General features: G+C 36.9%; 1 protein-coding gene across 4 annotated transcripts in view; it reads left to right on the forward strand.

The window, feature by feature from the left end:
* pld1a (phospholipase D1a) overlaps nt 1-15,653 on the forward strand; it is a 37,994-nt gene that overhangs the window by 8,765 nt on the left and 13,576 nt on the right. For 3 of the 4 annotated variants that reach the window (XM_020713736.3, XM_011490171.4, XM_011490170.4), the window contains exons 2-12: nt 6,270-6,476; nt 7,361-7,530; nt 8,737-8,879; nt 9,703-9,814; nt 10,014-10,079; nt 10,564-10,622; nt 10,741-10,833; nt 11,786-11,938; nt 12,333-12,482; nt 13,478-13,561; nt 15,551-15,632. In XM_020713736.3, coding sequence (XP_020569395.1) covers nt 6,302-6,476; nt 7,361-7,530; nt 8,737-8,879; nt 9,703-9,814; nt 10,014-10,079; nt 10,564-10,622; nt 10,741-10,833; nt 11,786-11,938; nt 12,333-12,482; nt 13,478-13,561; nt 15,551-15,632 — 1,287 coding nt within the window. In that variant the 5' untranslated portion in view covers nt 6,270-6,301. The remainder of the gene's footprint in view (nt 1-6,269; nt 6,477-7,360; nt 7,531-8,736; nt 8,880-9,702; nt 9,815-10,013; nt 10,080-10,563; nt 10,623-10,740; nt 10,834-11,785; nt 11,939-12,332; nt 12,483-13,477; nt 13,562-15,550; nt 15,633-15,653) is intronic. The other variant, XM_023951379.2, reaches the window with a different exon arrangement.

Consider the following 15,653-nt stretch of genomic DNA (forward strand, 5'->3'; position numbering starts at 1 on the left):
GTCTGCTCCTGGTTCACAACGATTTGAATAAAGTAATACTCAGAAATGGAATTTCTGCCTATTTTTTTCAATAAATGTTCTCCATCGTAAGAAAAATGTCACTAGAACATGATAAAAACACTGTTTCTATTGGAGTGGTTCTTTGAATTCAATTCAATTCAATTTTATTTGTATTGTCCAAAATCACAATAACAGTCGTTTTAATGGGCTTCGTACCGGTAATTGTAAAGTAAACATAAAATCAAAAGGATCATGAATACATAGAATTCAATAGGAGAATACTAAACTTAACAAACAAAACAGACTAAATTAAACTGAATTGAACTGATCAATGGGATCATTGGCTGCTCACCAGAGCTCGATTTCGCCACAATTTTTGGCCATTTACCTCAGAATCTGGAATTTGTGATGGACATAAAAAATATAACTGATTCATTTTTTCATTTAGTTTTAAGGGTAATTTTGCTTTTTTTTCCTGAACAAAGGTCCAACTCAATGACAATGTTCAATATTAATATTTTTAAAAAGTCTTTAGGTGAGTCATTGGCAGACTTTGTAAACAAAGACCAAATAAATCGATAAACTTGATTTCTTTTTTTAAACACCTTGATACCAAACGTATAGTCATATTACTATTATTATTATAAAAAAGATTTTGGTTTAGCGGTTTTTTTTCCCTTTTCTCTTTTTCTTTTTTACACCTCACCAAAACAAGCTGTTTAAAACTAAATTACATTAATTTATAAATTATACATGTGTGTGCAGTCCAGAACCTTCTCAAACAAGTTTGACTTGTTTTTATTTCTCTTTCTGCTGTTTTACAAGGCAGTTTCCCCATTGAGGGAGAACGTAAAAAAATGTTTATTCTTATTTGAACTTTTCTAACTTTTTTTTAATTGTCTGACATAAAAAAAGTGTTTCAAAATTCCTAACACTTTTAGCAAATGTTTTTTAAATCTACAAATAAACAGATGATGCAGAGTGTCTTCATTCATCAAAGGTCTAAAGAGGTTTTAGCGAAACAGATAAATACAGAAAATAGTTATTTTTACTGCCCACAACTTTGATTTATGCGAAAGTTAAAGTCCAGTTTCTCTGCAGGTATTCTAAAAACATTTTTCTGTTATCTGTTAAAGGAATATTTGATTGCTTAATTTTTGGAAACATCCCTTTACATATAAATCCAACAAACTCCGTTGTTGTCGTTCTTTTGATGAGCTGCTGAGCTGATGTGATATAAATTTACTTCTTCCCCTTCTCTGGCTGCATATTTCCAAAACCAACATGACCTTATTTGAATCCGCTCACATCCCCATCAACAGGGCTTCAGTTGGTTTGTCTGCAGAGCCGCATTTATAGGCACCTCATCTTCCCATAAAACCTCAGGAGGGAAGCACGTTATGATCTAACAAACCTCACATGGCTGTTCTGGGACCACGTTTGGTATGGTCAGATAGCCGCACATGATTTGCACAGCTTTGTTGGGTTCTTCTTTCTCTTGTGTGCATTAGTGTCATGACCGGCTGTAAAAGGAGGAATAAGTCAGCTGTGTTTCATACAGGCTGGATTGTTGATTAACCAAACGGAACCTTAAGTCATTTTGTGGTACCGTCACAAGTTGTTTCCCATCAACCATCTGTAATCATGATAGAAAATTGCAAATCATTCCATCACAAGACAAGTTGGATCAAATCCAGATCAATGACTGTAAATAGTAAAAAAGAACAATTTAATGTTTTTTTCTGACATTGATGACAGAATTATATATATAAAAAAAGTGTTTTGTCTAGAAGGTAAGAAACAATTCCTATATGGTTTTGTACAAAAAATATAGGTATTGTGCAAACAGTGCATGATCTTTTCTTAAGAAGTTGTTTATGAGTAATAAATAAAGAATATAAAAGCAGAGTTCTGTTTTTTTTTATATACAGGAAAAGTGGTTTCTTCCCTCACATGTTGAGCGCAAAGAGTCTAAGATACTCTGATCCTGATAAACCTTTTGAGCCAAAAGTGGCACCCTGCAAGAACTTAGCCTGGTCAAACTTAAAAACAATTGTTTCTGAGTAAACTGATTCATCTCTGACCCTGGGCTGCTCTCCTAAAAAATTCCCATTGTGCTCAATTAGTTTCTCTATTCAAAGTGTCTGTGCTGTTGTAGGGTTGTGTCTCCTTGAAATGCACAAGCTGCAATGCATCACTAGATTGCTTTTGCAAAATGTTCTTTGTCAGCAAGTGAGAGAAACGTTCAAGCTTCTTGGGGGCGTTGGCAATCTAAGAAACTGAATTATAGCTGGAAAAAAGAAATCTGCAGATATTGCAAATACTCTCACTCCCGCACTGAGAGTGTACTCTTTCACCTGGTGATTATGCCAAAGCGCAGTTTAAGAAGGGATTACCAAAGCCTATTAAATGATCGGCTGCATGTTTACTGGAAAAGGCCACAAAACTTTTGTCCAGAACCGCCCTGCCCTCTCAGATGTGAGGTCTTCGTAAACGCTTGCATTAGGGTTTTGGTATCACATTGTGGTTTTTTTTGGTCTCCATTATGTGCATTGAATTGAATCTTATGTTCTGATGACTAAAAAGTTATTTTACTTAATTGCAAAGGTGATCTGAGTTTGCTTGAATTTTACCTGGACTTCCTCTGACTTGTGCACTACTGTGCTGCTGCAGTAAAACAAACAGCAAAATCCCAACCCTACCCATAGTGAGAAGTTTTTGCTTGCTCAGATAGACTTGATCAGTTTAGCTGCTCCGTGGCTAATACATTTATTAACATGAAACCACAGTGCCCCAGCTTACAGTACCCTTTATTTCCATTTTATCGCTTTTGTGGTAAACTAAAGGTTTTGACATTTTGCTTTTTTCATGGAATTTGGAGAATTTGTTCTTTGCATGTGTAACACGTTATTTGGAGAAAGTCTATGTTGAAATTGAAGGAAGAAGATCCACTAATTTTCTTCTGTATTTCAGATGTTCCACACACAAATATTGAGTTATTGTTCTCAGCTACTACCGTTGATATATATATCTATATTTATATAGATATATATAATTGTACATTAGTAGCCTTCTTGCTGCTCACATTATCACCATGACAACATGTCAGGAAGCAGGAAGTAAGAATTGTTCTGTTGGAGAAGACTGCAGAGATAAATGGTTTCCTCTCTGTTTTTATTTGCATGGATGGAGACAGCCAGTGTGTCTGTGTGCATGTACATTCATGTTCGGCGTCAGCTGAGAGTGTAAACATTTCAGGATCTTTTTCATTTGACCTTTACATGACTCAGGGTCTGAGGTTGGGAATAAATTTAGCAGAAAGAAACAGCTGCTGTGTCATAAATTCATCTGGAATTTCAGAAAACGTTTTTTCCTCCCTAAAAAAACATTTCAGCCTTAAGTCAGCCTTAAGATGTGTCTTCAGATGCTTGTAAGAGGAAGAGCTGGTCAATTCAAATTGATATAGCAAAAAAACTCACCTTTATCTTGTGGATTTCCCTATCAAAGTCAATATTGTGGATTTTTTTTTGCAGCTTAATGCTTTGAGAAACAAAGAGGAACTGGAATTACTTACCTTTTATTACGGATCTTAACAGAATCCACACCCTTAAAGAAAACTCCTATACTCTATGGGTCATGTTGAGGCTTGTTGGTTGGAATGTTAAACATCAGGTTATTTGTTTTTATTTCTTACTTACTCTGCACCAGCAGAAACTACTATTCTTTTAATGCTCATTTGATATTTTGGAATCCTTTGAATGTGGACAATCTGTTTAACCTTTAATGCATTAGAGAATCTTCTGGATGACCTTTTTGTTTTAGTCTAAACACTTAAAAAATGTCAGAAACCTTTGGAATATTTAAGGCCTCAGTTTGACTTTTGCACCAAAAACTGAAGGCTTATATCTTACTTTGTTTTTTTCCCCTGTTTTCCAGCAAGTGTTTGCAGTTGCTAAGCAGTTCTTTCTGCAGCACAGCCATTGCATCATTGCTTGAGTCATCGCTATTCTTTTGTTTGGTTGTGTAGTCATGTAACCAACTTTCCGGAAGTACACGTTTACCAAAGTTTTGTTTTTTGTAAGAATTCTGGAAAAAGTTTACTTTTTTGATAAATGTTATTTTAACTGCTATAGAAACTGCCAGATGACCTGAACTGTTATTTTTTTTTCTTGTGACAAATTAATTTTTTTTCTTCTTCCTTTTTAATTTCTCTTCTATGAAGTTCAGTGCTATTTTTCTCTATCGGCTTGGAGAGGTTTAACAAGTCACATGAGCGTGTGTTAACATGAGTGACAAAGTACGCAGTGCAGGAGCTTTGCACATGAATGCGGCGCCACTTCATCTTTTTCTGGTGAGGGTATTTCCCCAAATCCTGTTGGGTTTCCCTCATGTCAAATTCAGAGGTCGGGTTTCTCATGGAAGTCAGAAGTTTGACTGTGTGTGGAGGAAGAACACAGAAATCCTCTTCGTTTCAAGTTAGACAAGTTTTGGTTTCTGAGGAATTGATTGTGAAACAAAATGTGGTACATTAACCCTTGTGCAATCCTAGGCACTTTAACGTTGGGAGTTGGGTCATGTAGACCCACTAGACAGTGCTCTGAACCTTTTTTCTTCAATGACTGGTGTCCATGGATTACATAAACTCTTTCCACCTTTGTCATGGTAGGGAGAACACGAGAAAGTAAGGGTGGGGTCATCTACGATAGCAAAAGGGTTAAGAAGACAGCCATTGAATCACAAAAACTGAATGAACAGCCTTTAAGAGCAGCTGATCAGTTGTAGTTTGAATGTAAATTTTAAATACGTAGTTTGAGTTTTACATATTATTTACTGCAAAAATAGGTCCCCTTAGAAATTAGTCATATTCTGACCCATTGGCAGATTTTCTTTAAACAAGCAAACAAGGTAATTAAATAAAGTTGCCATCAGGTTAAAAAACCTGGTTGTACCTAGAATTATTATTTTAGGGAAATTAAAGACTCGTTTTCTAAACTTAAGATTGTTTTACTATTGAAAAATGTTCTTAATGAAATTATTTTTCTTGCAAGACAGAAAATAAGAAATTTCTTCTTGAAACAAGGTTATTTTTAGTATCCTAAAATGTACTTTACCTCCTAAAAAAGGTGACAAAAATCTTATGAGACATTGAGGCAGTTTATTGATGATCAGTGACAAAATTCTGAAATACATCCTTATGGTTCTTCTTTAATTCTGTATTTAGCTTTTTTCTTTTTTTTTGCATTTGAGTTTTTGCTAGAAAAGGAATCAGCTAAAAATTGACTTTGAGTTGAAAGAAATGTTATGACATTTTCACTAACCTGTCCTGTCAAATCATTGTGTTCTGATGTCCTGAACAGTCACAATTTAGCTCCATAAATTGCAAAGTTTTTTCCTAATAATTTAAGTTCTGACTGTTCTTTGACAGAAAATGTTCAGCAGAAACATTTGGACACCAAAACTCTGGAAACTTGACAATCTTATGACTTTCAGATAGCCATCAGTGTTAGAAATTGTTCAAAATCTCCTTTGAATTTAGTTTATAGTTTGTTGTCTTTGCCAAAAATAAAATCACAGTAGATGATTAGTAGAACTTGTTTGACTTGTTTATCTCCTGTAGATAACATGAGTCAAATTAAATCACATCAAACTTTATTTTTAAAGGCTCTTTTCACATATATTTAACACAAAGGGCTTGCATACTAAAACATTTTATTTAATGTAAAAAAACGACAATTCCTACAACCTCCCCTGATCCTCAATCACACAACATAATAAAACATATAATTCAGTATGAATAAGAAGCAAAGTCGAAATCTGGCTTGGGGAAAAGGTATTTTGGGGAAACAGTAAAAATTAGGTTTGACTTTTATAAGTAATTTTTGCTTTCTTGCTATTGTGTGTAAAGCATAAAAGCTGTGGTATAATTCAACAAAGTGTCAAGGAGATTTCTTGATTAATTTTAATAGCTGGTTTTAGAATGTGTACACATTATTTGCCTTGCTTTTCCTTTTATGTTGATTTACAGATAAAAACAAACAAAGTCTACAGTTTGTGTCTCTCAGTTATTACAATTTCTACAATAGTTCATTTTTAGCCACAATTGTTATTACAGTTGCGATGACTCATGATATTGCAGCTTCGATGCTGGGTCATGGGAAGGTCACAAGTCAAGTGACTGTCCTCTTGCTGTGGGAGTGTGTTTGTAGAAAAACTGCTATAAAAGTGCTTCTTTCCGTTTTGTGTCATGATCGTCTCTATCTCGCTGATAGGTGCACCCTGCTCCGGGGTCTGACTGCTAAGCATGCTTGGCAAAAGCCAGTCGACTCCCAGTAAGCTTGACTTGGTAAAATCGGAGGCTTTTGACTCATCGGACGAATACGACAAAATCACCATGGCTGACCTGGTGGAAAGTCTGGATGCCAGAGAGCTTGACCTTGAGGAGGGAGATGATTTAGACTACGATGGGAACTACTTGGGTATGTATCCTTAATGTTTACTAAAGCTTTAATGTTGAAAGAGAAAATAACTTTTTTCAAAACATCACATAATTCTAACTTTTGTCATAATTTCACCCAACTTCCTTTCAAAATAAAAGACACCCTGTGCCACTCATCTCAATGCAGTAATAATAACAAAAATACCTTTATTTTACCATTTATGGTGCATCTCAGCCAGAAAGGAATTACTCTAATGAAGTAGAATTAAAATCAGAGCTAATCAAATAACCCTTGTATTTTTCAAACCACAAGGCGCACTTAAAGTTTATAAATTTATTCAAAAAATAGAAAATATGCTTTGTAATCTTGTGGTCCTAACGTATGAATTCTGGTTGTGCTGACTGACTTCCAATTAATTTTCTGTGGTACATGATGTTCAGAAAATTCTGTCAAAGTGTTTTGGTTCGACTCTGGTAAACTAAAAGTACTGATGGATTGTTGGAGCATCATGGAGAGTTATGGCTGCCACAGTCAGGATCAGGAACCTTTTGGGGTGATACGTACCGTCTTTCAACTGTTTTGGAATAAGTTGAATGAAGTATGTGTCACTTCTTACTTTTTACTTCAAAGTAACTTTTTACAAGACTTCTTGATTTGGGTCATTTAGCTATTCAAAGTGAAGGCCTGATACATAATGGTGTGTGGAGTGATTTACCCACCATTATTATATACCAGTCTATTACACACCATTACATCACTTCCAAGAGTACCTGAAAATAATGCAGATCTTCCTTATAGAAATTGCTCAAAGCTTCACAACACTAAAATCTAGAATAAAGGGCTGTTCCTTAAAGTTCCAGCTTTGCTTGAATTCAGCCCATTGAACTGCAATAATCAGACTGCTTCCTTTTTCCTTCTTCTAGGTGACTGTCGCATCCCCTTTTCTGCGGTGTATGCCACTGTGGGCAGCAGGGAGAACAGCGCCAAAGTCTACCTGCCCACTGTGCCGGTCACTGCCCGCATCTTGGAGGTTGAGCGGTTTACTGCAGCACAGGATCGCTTTAACTTATCACACCACAGGAGTGTGAATAAGGTAATAAACACAGTCATTTTTTTTTTAAATACTGACATTGTTTTTTAGACTTTTTAGACCTTTGCAACCTGAGGCTCCGGAGCCACACGGCTCTTTTTATCCCTCCATTGTGACTCTTTGACTTTCAAGAAAAATGCAAACAATATGACTAAAATTTTGTCACTTATGTTTAGATTTTTAGCATGTCAGATAACTGAGCCAAATTGTAGTACAAGGTTTAATCTCCTGTTAAAGTGGTTTTTTATTGGAATATTCTCATCCTCGGCTGCACATCAGTGTTTAGTGCTGTTTGGAGGCAAAGTTTTAAAACTATAAAACTGCATTCACATGTATATATTTTAAAAAAGAAAGGATTCTACATTGTTGTCATGTTTATTATTGATTGTTATACCATGGTCCGGTTGAAAACTCGATTCTGATTGGCTGGTGGGTGTGCATTAAAACCTGATAACCGCACGGTGAAAAAAGAAGTTCCGGTCACCTAGCATAAATGTTTTGTATCACTGCGCTGGCTTCTTTAAAACAACCTTTTGCTTCATCATTTTGGCAAAAACAAGCGGTAGGAGGTGAACATTCTCTCTGAACTGATGCTTTATTCAACCCATCGGGACGATCAGCATATATATATCGCCGAATCTTGACTGCAGCGGTTGTGCTGCGCGATGCGGACTAAATGTTATGTGATGCGGCGCAACACATAGTCCGCTTTTTGTGAGAAAGGCGATCCAAATCGGAAAAAAAACAAGAATTAAGGACTAAAAACTGGTTTATATGTATTGCTTTTGTAAGTGACCATGGTATAAGCGGGTTAATGGCCTTCGAAGTGTCGTCGGCCATTAACCCTTACTTAATGGGGGAAAAGGATGGTGGCAAACCAAAGCCATAATGATGGTACAATGTTACAATGTAGAAATAAAATTACACAACACTTTTATAATTCAGTTACTCTAAATTTGTAAAAGCTGCATAATTTACTTCATTTCCTCAAAACATAAATAAAGTGTATTTTTCAAAATGATCAAGTGTGATCAAGTCTGGCTGGGTTTTGGTCAGCAGGAAACTGGATCAAATGGGTCTTTTAGCGTTAAAAGTTGCAGACAACTGCCCTAGAGTTTACTTACAATATATAAGTTGGCACAAACATTTGTTCAATCAAATATATTTTGCTTGTCTTGTAAATTGAATTAACCCTGTGTGTAACTGCAGTCTCTCCCAGCAGTGTTTCGGATTGAAATGAAACATGGCGAGTTCACCTGGGTGATAAAGAGGAAGGAGAAACATTTCCTGGAGCTGCACAGAGAGCTGAGGACCTACAAGGCCCTCATGAGGATACCACTGCCGTCACGCAGGTACTTTGCAATCAACCAGTCATGGTAATATCCTCAATTTTAACATAACTTGAGCATGCATTTGTATCCATGACATTAACAAAAAGATAAAGAAAAAGTTTAAAAATTGTATCATCCTTGTAACAAAAAAAGCTAATTGGGGCCTGCCTTCAGTAAACAGCAAAAGAGAGTGAACCTAACTTAGCATTAAATTCCATAAAGCAGACTTTCAATAATGTCTCAAATAAAAAACAACGAATGCTTCCCTAATTATTAATGACAAATCCTCTATTTGCTGATGATATTGCTGTCTATATTCAAAATTGTGGTCCAGTCATGGCTTCAAATTGGAGTTTTTTTTTGCATCAGTAGACTTTGTATATCTTATTTTTATGCCTAACATGTAAAAACATTTTGGCATTTATATGCGCAACAAATCTATTTAAAAAAAGTTTTGGTGTGAAACGTTTTTCCAAATATTTGATGCTAAATTACCCTTTTAGATGCAGTATTCATAAACACATATAGTATGTACATTTTTTTTTTCAAGTTAGAAAAGTTAAAGACTACTAATGTTGCTAAAAATGACTACAACACTAGTTTGTTTTTGTAACAGTCATGCATGTTGTTGATTAACATATTCAATGATCAGTCAGTTTTATTGATGAACCCATGATAAAAAAAAGTTTTACTCCACTGAAGCTTATAAGTTTATAAACGACTTTGATTACTGTCAACCCCAATGGTTGTGTTGCACTCTACGTCTTGATGTGCATTTCAGATAAAAATAATGTTTTCTGCCAGTTGAAACTAGCTTCCTAAATAAACATCGGTTTACTTGCAGCCACACAGTGAGGAGGAAAACGGTGAAGAAAAGTGAGGTGAGGGAGATGCCAACTTTGCCCCGGGGCGGAGGAGATGAGCTGGCACGAGACGAGCAGGTTTCCAGCAGGAGGGTATGTTGCAACAATTTGATGGCAGTCTGTTTTCATGTGTAGAACAGCGACTGCAGTCATTTGAAGCCATATCAGAGCTTATATGGCTCTTCTGTTGCCAGGGCAGTCAACTCCATGTCAGCACTTTATCTTCAACACTCTGTGTACACATGTTGGTGTTTACTTTTGTGGAGTTGAAAACACTTGTGTGTTTCCACAGAGACAGTTGGAGGACTACCTGAATGGTCTTCTGAAGATGGCTTTGTACCGCAAACTCCACTATACTGTGAGTAATAATTATGAAGTGGATAAAAACTCTCACATGACGTGATCTTTGTTATGTTCTTCCTTTTCTTTTACCCAACTTTATTTTAGATTACAAACATTGGTACCAAATTAGCAGGAAAGTCCTTGTTTTCCTAAAATGCGATTGATAAACTCTTTCTTTATATTTAATTCTTGTGAATTCTTACAATTTGATGTCTTCTGTTAAAGGAAAACAGTCATTTGGGCGATCCTATGTTTGTAACATGAGTCATCAGCCTCCACTCTGGTTGTTCTCATGTTGACTTTGGCAGAATAATGCTCTTGCATCACACCATTTTGTGCTTGCCACGCGTCATTTTCTGGCACATTTCAAGTCCATCTCTGAACCATAATTTCACCTGAGTCACAGCTCTTTCAAGCGTTTGGATTTGTTGGTTAGATTATACATTTCGGAATTTGAGGTGTGCCTCTGCAGGAGTCATGTTTTCCTAATCTTTTCCCAGATGGAGTTCATTGACGTCAGTCAGCTGTCGTTCATTCATGATTTGGGGCCCAAAGGACTGTGAGCATTATCTATTTTCATTTGTTTGTGAAATCAGTGGCAATGAAATGCCTCCTTGTAATGACCTGTGACCATTTGAGAATTCCTCTGACAAAAGTTTTTGGGATATTTCTGATAGTGAGGGGATGGTCTACAAGCGATCAGGCGGACACCGCATCCCCGGCTTGAACTGCTGCGGTCAGAATCGAGCGTGCTACCGGTGGTCCAAACGGTGCGTGGATTGTGCTGCTTGCTCTTCATCAGTATTTTGCATCAGTATTTTATTTATATTTATTCCAAATTAGTTGTTTTTCCACCCACTCCTTCAGTTACCATGTTAACAAATACGCCTCTCTTTCTCTGCATTTTCATAGACTTTGTGGTTGTGATCGGGAAAACATTCTTTCTTTGCTTAAAAATGTCTTTATATTCACAAACAAATCCCACTGACTGGTTATTGAAATGTGAGGTTCGTTAAAAGATTGAAAAACATTAAAGCTATCATGATTGTATTTCTTTTCAAAGAACTCTCCATTTTCCTTGTAGTTCAGGAAAACATACGAAGAACATTAATCACCTTTCATTTTTTAGGATGTTTTCAAGAGAAAAACAAACCTAACAAACGAAACAGTTACATCTTTATGATGGTTTTCTTCCCACAAATGATCATTTTTGATCTATTTTCAAAGTGTTCCCAGTGCTCTTTTAATTATGATTGCCATAGTTTATAGTTAAATTCATTACAAATTCACCTCTGAGTTGTGGGCAGGACTGTTGGCACGCTGTAATCCTGCCCTTACTTCCTATCATCCATCTGTTAATGTGCTCTCCTGCCAGCTCACAGCCCCTCACGTAACATTACTATTACAAAGAAATTACGAGGAATATTGGAGCTGTCAAGCCGTAACAATTTTGAGCCAGAAGCAAGTTTAGAAGAAGATAATGAAATCGTAGGGAACTTTTGGCCTGCCATAGTAACTTGTAAATCAGAGTAACAATCTCTTTCAAATGGCATTTAATTGTCTGCTCCTGACCCAGAACAATTTGAATGAAGAAGCACTTCTTTATATATGTCCTCTATCATGAGAAAAATGCCACAAGAACATGTTAAAAACACCAAAAGCAAGATTTTCCCCAGAGTGGGAAGAACGCTGCTAAAATCATGTTTTTTGTGTGTTCTGCAGCTGGCTCGTAGTGAAGGACTCATTCCTGCTGTACATGAAACCAGACTCGGGAGCAATTTCCTTCGTCCTACTTGTCGATAAAGAGTTCAACATCAAGATGGACTCCAAAGACACAGAGACCCAACATGGAGTCCGCGTCGATAGTCTCTCCAGGTTACATTTCATAGTTCTGTGTTCTCTGCAGATGTTTAAACCATTGATACTGAATTGTCTTGATGTGAAAGAGTGGTGGGTCTAATTCTACAATATCCAGAGACTTAAGAAACTCAATCACCCCTAAGGCCATACTGTTGCTGAGGTTTTTATTTTGTAACCACCATAGTGACCTCACCTGGGTCAATGGATGCTCCAGCTTCCAAGTCCAGAGGCCTTCAGGATTTTGAACTTCGCCATTCCAAATGTTATTTGAACCAATAAAAATATCCTAATTTGAACGCATTAGAAATGTACGACTCAAATAAGAAAGTTAGAAAAGTTAGTTTTTGCCCCTGTCAGTGGTCTGACTTTTCAGCATCTGTGTCTGTATTTCTGTGTATCCTGTTTGCAGGACCCTTGTGTTTAAATGCATCAGCTACAGATATGCTCGCTGGTGGGGTCAAAGCATTGAGAACTTCGTGAGGAGCCATGGGAAAGCTTTCCTCAGAGATCACCGCTTTGGGTCGTTTGCACAAGAACAGGAAAACATCCCAGCCAAATGGTAAATATGCATTAAGAGAACACTGAAGCTGTTGGAATAATTTGACCTGCAGGGGCATCCGTAGTTATATTTAATCTTCCCTCTTGTGTTAGCGTTCTGTTACAATGCCATTTATTAGTCAGTTCCTATTGACCTGCCAACAAAAGGCATTTCATAGTAAATTAGCTATAGTAACATTTATGGTGTTTGGGTCAGTCTCGATCCATATACATTAACTTCAAGGAAAGGACAATAAGTTTTAAATAGCCTTTTATTTAGAAGATTTTTAGGATTGCCCCATTCTTTTGCTCATATCATCAGTTAATATAACTTTTCCCTGAAGTTTTAAATGTATAAAAAAATTAAAAAGACCTCAGGAAAGACTTGACATTTAAATTATGATTATTATTTCAAAAGTTTTATAGAGGTCTTTGTTAGTTACTTTTGGGGCATATATAAAATTGTTGTCTCCAAATTTAAAGTTTTTTTTAAAAATTGTTAATGTACATTTTGACGTAAAAAAAAAGTAAACTTAGTGCCAATTTGTTGTTCCCCATCTCTATTATGTGTTAGATATATCCAAAGCCTCAGTAAATCCTATTCTGCTTGTTACACAAAAGATGCATTGTTGAGTAATCGCAATAAAAGCAGATCTTCTTTGCCCTCTTGGTAACTATGGAAATGCACGACAGGACTCTGCAGTCGGATCTCCCTTTTGGCAGTTTTTCCCTCCTCTTTTTTTGTGCTCTCTCCCCCTCAGCTGGCAAGTCCTGTAATGTTGAACTGCTAGTGACAGTCATTCCATTGTAGAGCCTGTTGCTTTGCAAAACAACATTTAACGTGTTATCTCATCCATGGGAATTAGAAAAAAGACTGAAATGCAAATGCAACTAAAATGTATAGTTTATGCATATTTTTGCATCTTTGTGTCATTCATCTATCCATTCATGCATCCTCCCATCAATAAATGAAGAAGACTGTATTTTTTAAGTCCTAACTGTAAACAATCTTTGCAGGTATGTGAACGGAAAGACTTACATGGAGGATGTGGCTGATGCTTTGGAAGAAGCTAAAGAGGAAATCTTCATCACTGACTGGTGGTGAGTTTCAATGTCCTTATTTATATTTTCAGCACTGAAGATTCCAAAATTTTAAAAGGTTTTCTGTTGTTGGTGTCATGGTGTTCGACATAAATTCTGGTGTCAGAACACCAGGAAGCTTAACGCTTTTTCACAGTGGGTTTAAATGGGCTACACTCTGCTGGACTGAGATGGCGAACGTTATTTCTGGGGTTTTCATGTCTCAGTCCTCAGTGTGCTGGTGTCATGAAAACGCTTCACCATTTAAATTTGTTTTTTGTTTTACCTGCTTCTATTGAAGTTGTTATTTTTATTGTTAGAGTTCATTGACTGTATATGAGAACTAAACCGAGTGAGTGTGATGTCACCCATAAAAAATGACATACTTCAGACTCCAACCAAATAACTCCGTCTCCATTTTTTCTCAGTGTATAAATGCTCTTATGGCATCCACTCTCGCCAACACCCCCATCACTTAAAAACAGACTTAAGAGAATGTGTCAATTAAATGTTTTAAATGTAGGGCATAGGGACCAGCAGGCACCACATAATTTTATTGAGGCATCAGATTGGCCAGTTTAGAACTTGAATAACTTGCACAACAGAAAAAAATATGGAAAAAGATAAGATTAGCATTAGCGCAGGAGCATCCAGGTGAGATTCGAAACAGTAAACTACATTTTTTTAAAGGTTTCTGTCTCTCACAGATTTGATCATCCTGCTCCAGAGACTCAAACCAGTGACACTCCATCCAGATTCACATGACTCCTATCATTAGACATCAGTTTTAGAGTCAGTTGTCTTTCATTTATTATCTTCATAGATTGACTTGGACTCTAATTTTAGTCCTAGTAGTTAGTCCATATTCGGTACATGCTGTATGTTCCTCTTCATATTCCAGACACATGGGTATGGCCGTGGCTGCCTTACTCATATGATGTGCTGGAATGAGATGAACCTTTTGCCCTTTAGGGTCTTGTCTTCACCTCTTTTTTAGCTCAGTTGAGACCAGTTGTTTTTTTATACATGAAAGGCGTATCCCTCCATCTGAGGAGCCATGTTCTTTATTCATTCTTCTTACTGGATTTTTGCTGATATTTGTTGCGGGGAACCATCTGGCTGATTAAAAGCTAGATATTGCTGACTTCATCTTGGATGGTGACTCTGATAGTTCGCCCTCCGACCCCTCCCAAGGGGTTTCTTAAGCGTTTTTTGTCTTGACACCAGTGGTTTTGTCAACTATCAACAGGGATCCAGTTTTTGAATGTCTGTCAGGGCCATGTATTTCCCATCCAGACTCTTTTTGAAGGTTGTGCCTGACTTCTTGTGACACCTCCATGATCTCCGATGAATTACAACAAGCAGTTACATTGGTGCAATACAATGTGTATTCCTAAAAAGTCAAGGCTTACCAAAGGGCCAATAGATTAGACTGACTCACATTATATTCTTACTCCATGATTTAGACATATTCTGTATCTGTTTACGCTGCCTCTGTGCCTCCTTTTGTCCCCCCCCCTGTCTTTACTTCCTGTCTCTTTATGTATGTTTATCATCACAGATTGTGACGTTTCAGAATGGTTCTGACGTATCCACAGTGCAGTGATTAGATGTCACAAAGTACCTCAAGATGCTTTTTACAATGTCTGCCTGCATCTGCATGTAAAGGCTTCTGTTCTTTGAGGAGAATTGCAATGTGATTAAATTTAATGTCTCACATCTCACGTCTGTGATTTCAGGCGTCACAGTTTTTGGTCCCACTAAGCAGCACATGCAGCTGTTTAATTCTATATTTGTCAGGCAGTACTCGTTGGTACTGCTTATGGTCTTTACTAGTGAAGTGCCACACTTCATTGTGGCGTTAGAGCCAGTTGTGTTGCAGATGTGTAAGCTTTGGCTGTTTGTCTATTCAAAGACCATTTGAAAAGTTAAGCATTAACCCACAAATGTATGCCAGAAATTATGTTCATGTGCTGTTTCTTGTTAACGTTGCTTTGGGTTTTTTCCCAGGTTGAGTCCAGAAATCTTCCTGAAAAGACCGGTGGTGGAGGGCAACAGATGGCGGCTTGATCATATCCTCAAACGTAAAGCAGTAAGTTGGCAGCCCTGTTCT

This window comes from Oryzias latipes, chromosome 22 (genome assembly GCF_053564925.1).
Source record: "Oryzias latipes strain Hd-rR chromosome 22, Olatipes_Hd-rR_3.1".
NCBI lineage: Eukaryota > Metazoa > Chordata > Actinopteri > Beloniformes > Adrianichthyidae > Oryzias > Oryzias latipes.